The following is a 14,703-nucleotide window of genomic DNA, read 5'->3' on the forward strand; positions in this document are numbered from 1 at the left end:
AACACAATTACTTTTAGAAAAGGATCAGAAAAGTCTTGGAATACTCCTGAGAAGTCCCAGAAATTGCTTTAGAAAATGGATGGTCACCCTTTTATTGTTTTATTTTTTGTTTTATTTAAGGTCAGCTGAAAAATTTTAGTTAATAATAAAACTTTGATGCTTGCTTTTAGAAATATGCTAAATTTGGCATATTTCAAATTGACTGTCACATAATTCTAATTCATTCACAATCACTCTCTTATTAAAATATTTGCTTGACTGTATTCTTTCCAAAAGAAGTAAAATAAGTGTTTGTAAAGTGGAACTCTTGGTATTACATTATGCTTACTTTGAGGATGTCAGTGTTTAAACATCATCTTATTAAGCAGTCTATGGATCATGTTTCATTACATGTATTGTAATGTGTAAAATCTTGGGCTAACTGTAGAAAGTCTGAACATAACTGAAATAGTTCTCATTGTCTTGAGTGCATGTGTATAATTTAGTATGCAAAAATCCTAGATATAACAAAAGCAATGTTTTACTGATTTTAAATTTAGAATCTAAGTTTAAAATTGTCTTATTAGTATACACTTAGGGATTTGCAAGTATTATCCTCTTAAGCCTGTACACATTTTAAATAACCATTATCGTTCTTAAATTTCTCATCTGTTTATATGGTGCCTCGTATGGTTTGTAGTTTATGTTTTTAGAGGTAAAACTAATGTAAGATCCACCACACCAATGGCTGCACCAAGAAGTACCAAAGCTAATATTCAAAAAACAAAGCCAGAAAAAGACTTGGAATTAATTCAAAGGATTGGAAGTGGTACCTATGGAGAAGTTTACAAGGTAAACCATAAAAAAACTGTGAAATAATTAATATGTAAATTTTAATATACACGATATTGAGTAACTTTGAAAAGGTAAAGCGTGATCACATTTAGCATAAACAAACTAAAATAAGAAATAGATTACTGAACATCCAGGTTTTTTCTGCAGGAGTGTGTTATAATATATGCAGTTGCTCACATGCAAAATATGATTTAATAGAATATGCAAAAATATCAAACTTAATCAGATGTGTACTAATGTAACTCAGTCAAAAGCAACTTTTTTGTGTAAAAAAAATGTTTGAATCACTACACATCCTCATCACTGTGAGTATTATGTTTTAAAAAATAAGTACACAATTTTTGTAAGAAACACACTTTTTTGCCTCTATCCAGATGTCTTCAGACCATTCTTTTTTAAAATTCTTCTGGACTAAGCCCTATTTTATGCCATAAAAATGCACTCTGTGGGTTAATAAATTTACCTTTCCACAATATTTTAGTTAACTTATTTATTGACAGATTTATTCTCATTGGTCTTCGGTTGCTTCATAGTTTTGATGCTATTACCTAAAGGATTCCTCACAACTCTGTACTAACTACTTGTTTGTTAATTTGTTTAGGCGAGAATTAAAGCAACTGGAGATCTTGCTGCAGTTAAAATCATAAATGTGGAGCCAGGTGAAAAAATTAATTTGTTGTGTATACAGTTGTGTATACAGAGCCTGTTTAATTAATGTTAATGTTATAAGAACTTGTGTGACCTGTCTGTGTTCAGGAGTACCTGCTAATTTTGTAGTTAATCTTGCAGTATGTGCTTGGGCAATTTTTTCGTTGCAACAATAAAGCAGATTTAACAAGAATATTTAGAAATTTAACAGAATCCTTAGAATGTATAATGTAAAATGTTAAAATCGCTGTTTTTTAAGGGGATGACTTTGATGTAATCCAACAAGAGATATGCATCATGCAGGATTGTAAACATGCAAATATAGTTCAATATTTTGGAAGTTATCTCAGGTAATCTTTGCCTTAACAGTGTTGTTTTATAGACGGTTGATAAATTGGTTGACAGTCGGATGCAGCCATGTAAGAACAATATTGAGTAAATACAAGTTTAGAACACACCAAATCCCAACCCACATTTAGAATGTTTTGTTGTACCATACAGATTTAAGTTTTTGCAAGAAAACCCTATTTAAATAAATACTGAGTACACTGTGTATAAGTTTAAGTATAAGTTTCCTAATAACAGCTTGTTGTCAAATGAGTTGTTGATCAAATGAGCTTGTTGTCAAATGAGTTGTTGATCAAATGAGCTTGTTGTCAAATGAGTTGTTGATCAAATGAGCTTGTTGTCAAATGAGTTGTTGATCAAATGAGCTTGTTGTCAAATGAGTTGTTGATCAAATAAGCTTGTTGTCAAATGAGTTGTTGATCAGAAAATGCATTAGGTACAGAAAGAATTTTTATTGGGAGACAATTTGAGTAGATTTTTGGGATTTGGGATTTTTGTTTGAGTACATTATATTTTTTTCAATGTATATCTGTCAATACCTGAAGATGGAGAGGGCATTTTATATGTTTTTGCTTTAATTTCAAAATCACCCTTTAAAATTTCTTAGCTTGTGCATATACTTTAAGTGCAATAACTTTTGTGGGTAGAAAGTTTTACAAAAGTTTATGTCACCGAATTTTTCAAGAGCATCAATTTGTGAGTTTATGAAAGAGAAAAATGTTTTTCCTCTTTTGGTTAAAGTAGATGTTCAGAAAAAAAAATTGAGATTTTTCATTTCTTTTTTTAATTCCAAGAAATAGATTTGATTGTACAATTCGTTCAACCCAGCAATGGTCTATTTCTGTTTCAATTTTGTACTTTGATAATAAAGGAATGGTTCTGAGGTTCAATCCTTAAAATGAGAGCATTAATTTTCCAAATTTGAATCTAATTTCAATTGTTATCTGTCTTAGCAATACATCATATAGAATTCATTTTTGGAAATTACATGCATCTTTAAAAATTGTATTGATTTATATTATCATAAAATTCCTTGCTACGCTTCTTTTGCATATAAAACAGACTTGTTTACAGGATCTAGTGGAAAAATAAACCTGAATACAGTCCTACTGCTAAAGTCAGCTCGTATACTACCCCAGAATAAATACCTCAACAAATTTTTCAAAAGCAACAACAAAATTAATGCAACATCTTTTAAATGAGAAAATTTGTGGATTTTTTGATATTTTGCGTACAACAAAAGGTCAGAGATTATATCTAGTTCTTTAATCTGTGTTAAAATTAAGTTATTTTATCCTTTTTGTAGGAGGGATAAACTCTGGATAGCTATGGAGTTCTGTGGTGGTGGATCACTTCAAGATATATATCATGGTAGATATAACATGTAAATTTAAAAACAGATTCTTTGTGGAAATTTTCTTTTTTATTTTGTGATCTTCTCTTTGTATAGTAACTGGACCATTAACAGAAGCAATGATTGGTTGTATATGTACAGAAATGTTGAAGGTTAGCATTTTATAGTATTGTTTTTGTAATTTTTAACAAATACCATCAATACTCTTGATTAAGCTTTGAGAAAGGTTTTTTTGTCAGCAGTGGCTTTAAAGATGGGAGTTATGTACCAGTAGTATTTTACAGTGGGAGCTTATTTTAAGAGAGGCTTTGTAGAAGGAGGAGGCTCAATTAAATATACACGATATTGTAGTATTTTTTATATAATTTTTGAATTCTTTAAAGATAATAGAATTTATGCTGGAAAGATCTTATGAATTTTTTTTTCTTTTTTTAGGGCCTTGAATACATGCACAATCAAAATAAAATACACCGTGACATAAAAGGTGCAAATATTCTGCTGACAACCGAAGGGGATGTTAAGCTGGGTATGTAGATGTAAAAAAATTATGCATACATGCTGGTATATAAAACCAGTATATACTTCCTAATTTTTTACTACAAAATAATAGTTACAAAGGATATATAGAGCCGTAATTGAGTTGCAGTGATTACATGAGAGAAGAGTTTACACACGCCAGTACATGTATTTTAAATGTATGTTTTCAACAATAAAATTATTACTTAAGTTTCTATACGCGTGCTATAAAGATTTTTTATCCATATTTCATTTTTTTTAAGCTGACTTTGGTGTTGGTGCTCAAATAACCTCCACAATTGGTAAAAGAAGTTCCTTTATAGGGACACCCTACTGGTAATATTTTTTATTTCCTTAGTTGTTACAATTAAAGGGAGTCAAATGGTTCTGGTACACCATTTGAAAAAGAACATAGGATAGGAGAATCTTAAAAATCATTGATAAATATTAACACAGGCATTTTATAATACATAAAGGTTTAGGGCAGATCATACTGTTCTGACACAGATAAATATATTGTCTTTTGATATTGTTAGAACGCTCTTGATTGTTATCCTTAGAAAGAGACATCACTCATAGTGATGAGACATCACTCATAGTGATGAGGCATCACTCATAGTGATGAGGCATCACTCATAGTAAGACAGAGTTGCATTAAAAAATGTCATACAAATAGTTGCTGTGTACTTTTAAATGAAATTCAAATACTGTTAATTATTTATGCAGGATGGCACCTGAAGTAGCTGCTGTAGAACGTACTGGTGGTTATGATCAAATGGTTAGTTCTTAACATATCAAACAGAAATAATTAAATTGCAACTTTTAGAAACCACTAATGTCTTACCTAAAAAACGTACTTGGTTCATTCAATATTATTTCCTTAGATTTTTTAATATATTAAATACAATGATTGATCTTTTCTGCTTAGTAAATCTGTCTACTATAGAATATTCGTTATCAATAAATGCTGATTTGTATAGTTAAAATTTGCATAGCACAGTTTTTAATATACGTTTGTTACATGGTATTATTTTAATGTGATTTTCTAAACCACTATGTCTATAATATTTTAACACTAAACTGTTCTTTTCTTTAATATCAGTCAGGTATTTGACCTTAATCTTAAATGGTTAAAGGTAAAGCTAGACATTTAAACATAAAAAAATTTTATTTTTTATTTTGAATAGTGTGATGTATGGGCAGTTGGAATCACAGCAATAGAACTAGCAGAAATGAAACCACCCCTCTTTGACCTTCATCCAATGAGGTGTGTTTAAAATAAATATGTAAACATTGTTTATGACCACGTGTGCTTTGCTTGAAATGTTTAAAACTATTTGATTTTGCATATTTTTAGAGCATTATATTTAATTTCGAAAAAAAATTACACCCCTCCTGTTTTAAAGGATAAAAATAAATGGTAGGTTTTTATTTTGTTATTTTTTTACAGTAGTTAACTAGAATACGAAGTAACTTAATCCTTTCTTTACTCAAACTTTTCTCAGTTTCCCAAGGTTTTTGCTTAACAACTCTTCATAAATACACTAGATAACTCAAATACCATTGAACTCAACTTTGTGTCCCTGGTCTGTATTTACGTTAGTTAACTCAAACGCCTGAAAAAATAAGTCAAAGCATTTATTTTTTCATTATTTTTCTTTTTTCTTTGTTGAAAGTCACACAAACTTTCCTCGAAGCAAACTTCATTTAAATTAATTCTGGAGGTTCTAGTTAAACAGTGGCTACTGTACATGTTGTTGTTGTTGTTGTTGTTGTTGTGTTGTGTTGTTGTGTTGTTGTTTTACTGTTGTCATTACTGTATATCGTTTTTAAGTTTCTGGACCTTCTGTTGCTTTTCAGGTCCACTTCAATGAAAGATTTTGTAAAACTAAGTTTAACAAAGAATCCAAAGAAAAGGCCACCAGCAGACAAATTATTGCAGGTAAAAATAGTAATAATAATAAAATAGGGAAGATACGTTCTGGGTCTGTTAAATACACGTATGCAATAAAATAGATAAACAACTTTTCACCACATATTGGCAAAGTTAATATTCTTCCTAATTTTTTACCTTATCTGATTAAACTTATTTTTGTGAGAACTGATATTTGTGAGTAAGAAGTTCGTTCAAATTTTTGGGAATGGTTAGTGGAAAAATTGCAGGTGTAATTTTCATAATACAGGATTGTTTTATCAGTTTAAAAAACTGTTTTCCATAAATGTATGCGACTATAAGTACAAAAAAATACAATAATAGTTTTCTAGAAAAGTTTTGAATTTGTCTAATATGTGTGAAAATTAATATTTGAAAATTTTTTTTGTTAAAAGATGCTTAAAAGAGTATCCAAAAATTAGACAAAAAGGAAATTTCTTGAAACAATGGATATAAAAGAAAACAGCAGTTGAGCTGTTATCACCAGTTGTTTTATGTTCCGTAAAATGTTTTTTCTAGCACCCGTTTTGTCAAAATCGTACAGTGCGAAATACATTGAGTGAATTGTTAGATAAATTTGAAGGCTTGAAACAGAAAAAGAAATATAGATACAAAGAAGTTGACGACAGCGGTGAGGAGGAACATGAAGAGAAAAAAGGAGGTGAAGAAAAGGTATAATAAACAAAATATTATATTCAAATTGCAACTTTGTGGGTGATTGAAGGAATTTACTTACAAAACAAGAATATTTTTACCTTCCTAGAATATTTTAACCCTTAAAGGACAGTCCATTTTTGAAAATATACCTTTTTTGAGTTAATAATTAGCTTTTGGAAACTTTAGTAGCAATTGTTGGCTAAGCACATGAGCTAGATGGTTTATTTTTATTACCCTTGGGTAACCCATTTACCTTCTTCAAAATATAGGGAGCACCTTTCATGACAACCTGGTCCTCAGGTTTATGACAGTTCAACTATGGGCTGTTTTTGCCCAGATATTTGCAGGACCTAATTTTTAACGGTTTAAACTAAAGATAAGACTGCTAAAATTATTGGTTACTGATTTTAAAAATTAAGGACTTTTAATAACTTATTGGTTACTGATTTTAAAAATTAAGGACTTTTAATAACTTATTGGTCACTGATTTTAAAAATTAAGGACTTTTAATAACTTATTGGTTACTGATTTTAAAAATTAAGGACTTTTAATAACTTATTGGTCACTGATTTTAAAAATTAAGGACTTTTAATAACTTATTGGTTACTGATTTTAAAAATTAAGGACTTTTAATAACTTATTGGTTACTGATTTTGAAAATTAAGGACTTGTAATAACTTATTGGTTACTGATTTTAAAAATTAAGGACTTTTAATAACTTATTGGTTACTGATTTTAAAAATTAAGGACTTGTAATAACTTATTGGTTACTGATTTTAAAAATTAAGGACTTGTAATAACTTATTGGTTACTGATTTTAAAAATTAAGGACTTGTAATAACTTATTGGTTACTGATTTTAAAAATTAAGGACTTTTAATAACTTATTGGTTACTGATTTTAAAAATTAAGGACTTGTAATAACTTATTGGTTACTGATTTTAAAAATTAAGGACTTTAATAACTTATTGGTTACTGATTTTAAAAATTAAGGACTTTTAATAACTTATTGGTTACTGATTTTAAAAATTAAGGACTTTTTAATAACTTATTGGTTACTGATTTTAAAAATTAAGGACTTTTAATAACTTATTGGTCACTGATTTTAAAAATTAAGGACTTTTAATAACTTATTGGTTACTGATTTTAAAAATTAAGGACTTTTAATAACTTATTGGTTACTGATTTTGAAAATTAAGGACTTGTAATAACTTATTGGTTACTGATTTTAAAAATTAAGGACTTGTAATAACTTATTGGTTACTGATTTTAAAAATTAAGGACTTTTTAATAACTTATTGGTTACTGATTTTAAAAATTAAGGACTTGTAATAACTTATTGGTTACTGATTTTAAAAATTAAGGACTTGTAATAACTTATTGGTTACTGATTTTAAAAATTAAGGACTTGTAATAACTTATTGGTTACTGATTTTAAAAATTAAGGACTTTTTAATAACTTATTGGTTACTGATTTTAAAAATTAAGGACTTTTAATAACTTATTTAATTTTAGGAAAGTACTGTGAAGAGAATAAAATCAAAGAAAGAAAAAAACAAAAAAGAAAAATTAAACTGTGAGTCAAAATTCTCTACTTTCTTTTAAAACATGATCAAAAGCATAACCCTCGCCATACATTAAGTTATGTTCCAGTGAAGTTTGTTGCTATTTCCCTTCTTCTTTTGTAGTAGATGTAAAAATTAATACATAAAAGTTAGTACACAGTTTGTGGAAGGATTCCCTGTATATTTTATATTTGTAACTTGTGCTGTAAGAAATTTCTATCTCTGCAAATTTTTAATCTCGTATTTGTTCCATGAACAATAAAACAGACAATGGAATTTTATTTATTTTCATTTAGTACCTGATAAAAACTCTCAACCTATCAAAAAAGAAACTGAACCAGAAAGAAAGGTTGGATTTTTAATATTTTTTCAAAACATTTTTCTGAGGTGGAAGACTAAAATACTTACTCAAAATGGATTTATGAGAATGAAACATTGAAAAATGTTAATTCTTTTTTAGGTGACCCTGCCACATGAAAAGTAAGAATTTTTTACAAAGTTTTAATGATATGTAGATTATCACAAACTTAACCACTGTCTGACTTTTTCTTTTTTTAGGGAAAAGGGCAACTCAACATTTTATGCTAAGGAATTGGACGAGTATGTTAATCTACCTAATTATTTACCCAAAAATTTTCCATGCTGTAAAAAGTAGAATAATTATATTTCTTTTTTGGTATACCTTGTAACTAAGGGAAATCTTAGTTGACAAATTTTGTTGGATTGATGTTGCAGGACTTACAAAATCAGCAATTTTTTAGAATAAAAATAAAAATTTATTCTGATAATTTAAAAGCTTTTTAAAAATCCTAAAATATTTATTATACAACTTTATTAGAATTTTATAACTTTAAAACCATTAGTCACCTTCTTCCCTTATTATCTGTAGCTATGGTTACTTTAATGTCATTAAGCAAAAGTATTATTTTTTAGGCCAGAGGAAGTTAGCACAATAAAAGAGGCACCAAAGAAGCAACTTCGTCCAGCACCTCCTATTCCCAAAACAGAGGTAGGTTTCAGAATATATTTTCAGCTCAAAAGTGTGCTTGGTTATGTGTAAATAACCCTAACCCTAACAGGATCAATAACTGTTTTGAGATTCCTTGAATTCTTTGAGTTGTTTTGGAATTTTTTGGATACTGAAAATGTAAATTTAAAATTCTGTTGTCAACACTATTAAAGCTAGTTTATGCAGTTAAAATATTGATCTTTCCTGATTGATTTCAGCCAGTAGCTGATCAGCAATTATCAACGCTAAAAAAAGAAAGTGCTCCAACGAAAAAAGAATCGCCGCCACCGCCACCACCTAAGAAGCCTCTACATCGACCAGCAGCTTCTACTCCGAGCAACGGTGCTCAACCTCAAGCACCACCACCACTTCCACCTCGTGTGCCTACCGAGAACAAAAGAGTATGTTAAACTTTTAAATGTATAATTCCAGTTTCTTTAATGCAATTGTGATTTCCTGTATTTATGTATTTTCTATCAGTGTTTCCATTTGTTACTGGTTTGTAATTTTGACTTAATAAACAGTTATAAACAATCATTTTTAGCCATCTTCTGGATTGTTTAATCAAAGGACACAAGTATGTAGTTGTTTACGTGTTGGAAATAGCAATGTGTTACAGCTTATAAATCTCTATTTTTCTCTTTTTGTCGTTAGGCTAACTGCTTCTCAAAGATTTTTAATGAATGCCCGTTAAACGCGTTTTGTGCTACAAGTTGGACACATCCTGAAACTAAAAGTGAGTTCTGGAAATTTTTTTACACAATAAGCATTAAAAAACTGATACTTAAGCAAAGATATTCGCATTTAAAAGTATCATCTTTTTACATATATTTTTTATTTTTCTAACTAGATCACCACCTATTGTTTGCATCTGATGAAGGGATATATAGTTTAAATTTAGATGACTTACAAAATATAGAAATGTTTCAGGTATTATACACATTTTCTCTTTAACTGCTTCTAACTGCTGCGTCTGAAGTCGATCTTCTTCCTAACTGCTGCACAATACACTACTCTTATTGAGCCTTGTCTAAATTTCCTGCCCCACTGTACCATTTCTATACAATGTCACTACTCAGACAATATCCCCCAAAATGCCACATAAAGAGTTCTTAATTTTTTATTTGTTTTTAGATATTTTCACGTCCTTGTAAATGGGTATACGTTATTAAAAATATTCTTGTTTCAATATGTGGTTCACCTTCATTTGTGTACATGCATAATTTAGTCTCGCTGCATGGACAGCAAAATATCGACCAGTTCATTCCACTACCTAAGTAAGAATTTTTATTTTTTTGAAATCATTTTTTTACTTCACATATTTTTTATGAAAAAAAATTATGTACAAGAAACATGAGGAAAATAGTTACTGTGGATTGCTAACTTGCGAAATTTTAAAATCTTTAAAAAGTGAATTTTTGAACTAGCAAAAAGCAATTTTAGACCGTTTTTAGATCTTTTAGACGTTTGGAAAGATTGATTCAATGTTGATAAAAATCGAGGCTGAGGATAAATTCTAGTTATATTCATTATCAAAGTTTCGAACAAGAATAACTACACAAATGAGCCATGATAAACGTCACATCTAAATACATCGTAGAGTGCTTATAATCTCATTTTTTCCCCTAAATAAATAAAACCAGCAAAGCCTTAACCTCTTTCGAAACGAGTATTTCGATTTCTTTTGTTAGTGTGCTGTCGAATTATTATCCTTGTATTTCTTGTTAGCATGAACGTGTTCGTTTATATATCTACACTATCACCACTATCTAGAGAATACTACCACTTGATGTGTTTTACTGTGCCAACTTTTAAAGGAGACACTTGTTTACTTCTTCCCTTTGTATTTCAGGGGAGTTGCATACACAACAAAAGTACCTGGAACCTCCAATGCGCAAAAATGTTGCGTAGGTACGTTATGACCACCTGTTGTAACTTTTTTTATATATTTATTTGTATATTTTTAGATATTTCTGGTATATAACCCTGTTTCTCAACAAGTATCCAAAAATGCGCGATTATTTGTAATTATTACGCATAAAAGACTGTTCGCTTTAGGCGCATATGCGCCAATAAAAAACTAGCAGGCTATTTTTTCGCACGCGCAAAAAGCTCTTGAACTTTTTGCGTTATAGTAAGAATGGCAGCCAAGTGGACACTTTCCTGTTAATACTCGATTAAACTTGGATGTGAACGGGAGCGCCTAATCGAAATGGGCACTTGCTCGAAATGCTAAAAAAAATTATTGCCCTCTTCAGCATGAGGCTAAAGATTTTATATTGTTGTGAATTTCAAAAGACAGGTTCAAATAGGAGACACAGGTAAAACTCAGTAAGCGCGCCATTTGTTATCAGAACTTTTTTTATCTTAACGCCCGGAAAATAAACTAAAAAAAGGCCTAGCTTAATAAGAAAGGGCGCTAATTGACGCATTTCCAGTATTTAAAAGTGATTTATTATTATTTTTTCTGTGTTTGTTTTTATCAGTGCACAATCCATACAATAACCAAATGTATCTATTTGTTGGACGAAGAGAGGCTGTGTTATTGTTGCAATGGTATGAACCTATGCAAAAGTTTATGATCGTCAGAGTGAGTTTGTCTTTATCTAAGATTTATATTGAGAGACTGAAACTTTGAAATCAAGCTAGGATATGCTTATGCAAAAAAAAAAACACTCAGACTTATAGTATAGTCACGTTATGCTTATTGAAAGAAAAAGTTAAAAACTTAATGTTGCCTTGTGAGATTTAATGATCCCGTTCTTACTCTTAAAAGAACAGCGACAAAACCGAAGACCAAGTTAAGGGTAATTTGAGGTAAAACTAAAGACTGTCTTTTGGTATATAATACCCATAACACAAGAAAAAACCCACGTCAAAAGAGTTCACCAAGGCTGGGGATATTCTAAGCATATGGTTAAAAAAATTCCCCTTCATCTGAGCGTGATTATGCTTGTAAGCGATATACTTATAACAAACATTTATTAACTATGTTGTGTTGTTTTAGGACTTTGATTGCAAGCTACCTCCCACGTTGACAATTTTTGAACCGATTGTGGTCAAGGGTCGTGAATATCCTATTCTCTGCGTAGGAGCTTATCATTTGTAAGATTTTTTGTAGTTATTTTTTAGTATACGTTATAAAAAATTGAGTGGAATGATAGTAGGGAACCGTTTAGTCAGCAACTGAAAATTTATCTCTTAATATCTACTATAGAACTATGATTCCCATGTTTAAAAGAAGTTAAATCATTTGTGCAGTCCTCCGCTAGTTAGATGTGTGGGCTATTTAGAGAGTTTTCCACGTCAATTCAACTGGAATTGGACAGTTAAATAAGTAACCAATGATCAGTTTAGCTAAGGATCAGAAAAACTGCTTAAAATTTGCTTCATAAAATTTTATTTTTATTTTGAATCGTAATTAGAGTGTGGATAGCTGTTATACAACAAGTCACATGAAACATAAATGTTTTCTAGTAAGAGAGAAAAAATACGAGTGTATATAATTATCCGCTAACCAGGATGTCCGTTAGTTGATGTCCGCTCTTAGAGAGTCTGCTGTTACGTTTTGATCGAGTGTTTACCAGTTCCATCGCTTTTTGTCCGTTAATTAGAGGTGTCTGTTTTCGTAGTGGCTGTTAATTGAGAGTAGACTGTACAAACATCTAATTACAATCTCGTTACACGTATTCTTTTGTAGGCAACTAGTTTATAAGTAAATGTATTAAGATATTTGACATCAAATCGAACACATTTAGGTAAACAGAGTTATTTTTTTTTTAGGTTTTTTTAGTTAATCTTTAAAGTTGTTTAACTTTTCTATTCAATGCTTTAAGTAACTCTACTATCAATTTTAAGGTTTTTTAAGCAAGTCAATTATTGGGCTATATTATATGTAGCTTATTACTTATACTTCTTTAATCTTATTTTAGGCCAAATGGCGACATTTTAATTGATAAGTTAGACTTAGAAAGTGGATCTAACTGGGAGCCACGAACAGGTGTGTTTGGAGATAATATTTAACGTTTTAAATATCTCATTTTTAATCATTTTTAAGTTTTTAACAAAGCTGATTAATCTAATCTTTGAAGATCCTCCGACTTGAAAAATCTTCATTTTTTGTGGATACCTACTTAACCCTTCTACCCAATTATGTGTACTCTATTCCCTTATCAGTCTCCCATGAGGGTGTTGGACAAAATTCCACGCAAGTATTTTTAAACGCCATCGGAAGAAACATCGAACACTGTGTCATGATCGGATAGACATTACAGATAGGAATGATTTCTTAACAATTTACGCCCTTTTTTTACTTTCACACGCAACGTTTTTATATTATATTTTACATTTTGCGATACATTTTTAGATTGCACGCCAATTGATGTCAAGACTTTTTCACAACTGGAGAAAGACGTTGTTATGATAGCGTTCGATAGTAAGTATAGTGTGTGTGGCCACACATTCCATGGTGAATCTCACCGAGTGATAATCAAATATAATGTTTTCCTGTGTTTTTTCTTCATCTATTTTTTAGGAAGAGTTATTTTTACAGACATTGACGGTAAAAAATTACGAGTACGAAATCGGTTAACAGAATTGAATTTTGATTACGATTTAACTTCGGCCGGTGAGATATTCAAATTGAGTTCAATTTTTACATAACGTTGAGCGCTTAGAGAACTGCAAATGACTCATTTTACTATTGTCTCTTAACTTTTTCGTTCTCTTTTTATTTTATTTTTATTATTTTTTTTATTATTATTTATTGTACGCAATGAATTAATAGTCATGTAAAGTGCTGTGCCGAAAGCTGATGTCACCAGTAGGAATATGAAGATTCAAGTTAATTATGACATCCAAACAATTCCAACGTTTTCCAGTTGTTTCATTCATAACCGTTGTTGCTAATTTATTTTTAGTTTGTCTACCTGGAACTGTAATGACATTTAACACGAATGGAATTCAAGGGAAGAGTTTAGTTGATAGTTCTGTGACAGCTCAATTTACTGACAGCGCAAGACAGTACAAATTATTAGGTTCAGACAGGTAGGTGAACTTAAAAGCTAACCCTGCGCGTACTTAATTGTAGTGGTATATTTCCCAAAAGCACCAAATTGAGAAAATTTAAAATTTGAAATTTTACACGGCTACCAGTTATATCAAAAGCATGCATAACTGAATGTTTTATTTTATTTTTCTTACCGATAGTTTTTCTTTCACTATTTTTTAACGCGTTTTAGAATTGTTGTTATTGAAAGCAAAGTCCAAACAGAGAATTATTCCAATCTATACATCTTGGCGAGTGGTTAATGTCACTGCAACAACACTATGGGCATGTTTTCAAGCTAGTTTTAAATGCTCGTGTAAAAGCACTGAATATCCAAGATGGCGACGCAACTACGACATCCGTTTGTTGGTTTTGGCCGAACGTGCCGTGGTTGGTTTTGGCCGAACAATCCAACAAGTTTAATACTTTATGTCGACAAATGACACGGCTCATTCATTGATTGGCTGATAGTATTTCTCATAGTATGTTTGAATGTCGGTGTACGTAATAATAGCATAAAATATTTTGAAGTTGCTTGATAAATAGGCATATATATATATATATTTTTTTTAACAAAAAAAAACCCGCAACTATTAAGCTTTTAATAAACGACATCTTTATTTAAATTTAAAGACCTGCACTCATCCCTGCACTCAAAAGATTCAAAGGGTACTATCCTTAAAGCCGCACAGGGTTTGATAGATCTAGTACTTTTGCTGCACGACAAACGGATTCGCATTAGTTTGTTCAACTGCAACAAATGTTTCAAAGCACTGTAAGATGTTAAATGACA

The 14,703-nt window shown here is 30.3% G+C and overlaps 1 protein-coding gene across 3 annotated transcripts; it reads left to right on the forward strand.

Annotated features, from left to right (window-relative positions):
• Positions 1-64: 64 nt before the first annotated feature.
• Positions 65-14,477, forward strand: LOC130640944 (mitogen-activated protein kinase kinase kinase kinase 3-like). 3 transcript variants are annotated; one of them, XM_057447560.1, is made up of 31 exons: positions 65-120; positions 693-831; positions 1,436-1,493; positions 1,742-1,832; positions 3,137-3,201; positions 3,281-3,336; positions 3,620-3,710; positions 3,964-4,036; positions 4,427-4,478; positions 4,888-4,967; positions 5,058-5,120; positions 5,561-5,642; positions 6,153-6,305; positions 7,805-7,865; positions 8,151-8,203; positions 8,315-8,334; positions 8,413-8,454; positions 8,788-8,863; positions 9,082-9,264; positions 9,408-9,440; positions 9,518-9,599; positions 9,714-9,793; positions 9,998-10,140; positions 10,716-10,774; positions 11,350-11,453; positions 11,871-11,968; positions 12,796-12,863; positions 13,230-13,298; positions 13,398-13,490; positions 13,783-13,909; positions 14,104-14,477. In XM_057447560.1, exons 1-31 carry the CDS (start codon positions 80-82, stop codon positions 14,171-14,173), a joined length of 2,505 nt encoding a protein of 834 aa, XP_057303543.1. In that variant the 5' UTR covers positions 65-79; the 3' UTR covers positions 14,174-14,477. The 3 variants fall into 3 exon arrangements, with proteins under 3 accessions (XP_057303543.1, XP_057303544.1, XP_057303545.1); XM_057447561.1 differs by lacking the exon at positions 9,408-9,440; XM_057447562.1 differs by lacking the exons at positions 13,230-13,298; positions 13,398-13,490; positions 13,783-13,909; positions 14,104-14,477 and adding an exon at positions 13,040-13,173.
• Positions 14,478-14,703: the final 226 nt, after the last annotated feature.

The sequence above is a fragment of the Hydractinia symbiolongicarpus genome, chromosome 4, assembly GCF_029227915.1.
Source record: "Hydractinia symbiolongicarpus strain clone_291-10 chromosome 4, HSymV2.1, whole genome shotgun sequence".
Classification (NCBI taxonomy): domain Eukaryota; kingdom Metazoa; phylum Cnidaria; class Hydrozoa; order Anthoathecata; family Hydractiniidae; genus Hydractinia; species Hydractinia symbiolongicarpus.

Coding starts and splice junctions, on each gene's coding strand:
- LOC130640944 (XM_057447560.1), top strand. CDS start 80: ATGGTCACCCTTTTATTGTTTTATTTTTTGTTTTATTTAAG. Junction 1,494..1,741: donor AATCATAAATGTGGAGCCAG/GTGAAAAAATTA, acceptor CTGTTTTTTAAG/GGGATGACTTTGATGTAATC. Junction 5,121..5,560: donor TTAAAGGATAAAAATAAATG/GTAGGTTTTTAT, acceptor GTTGCTTTTCAG/GTCCACTTCAATGAAAGATT.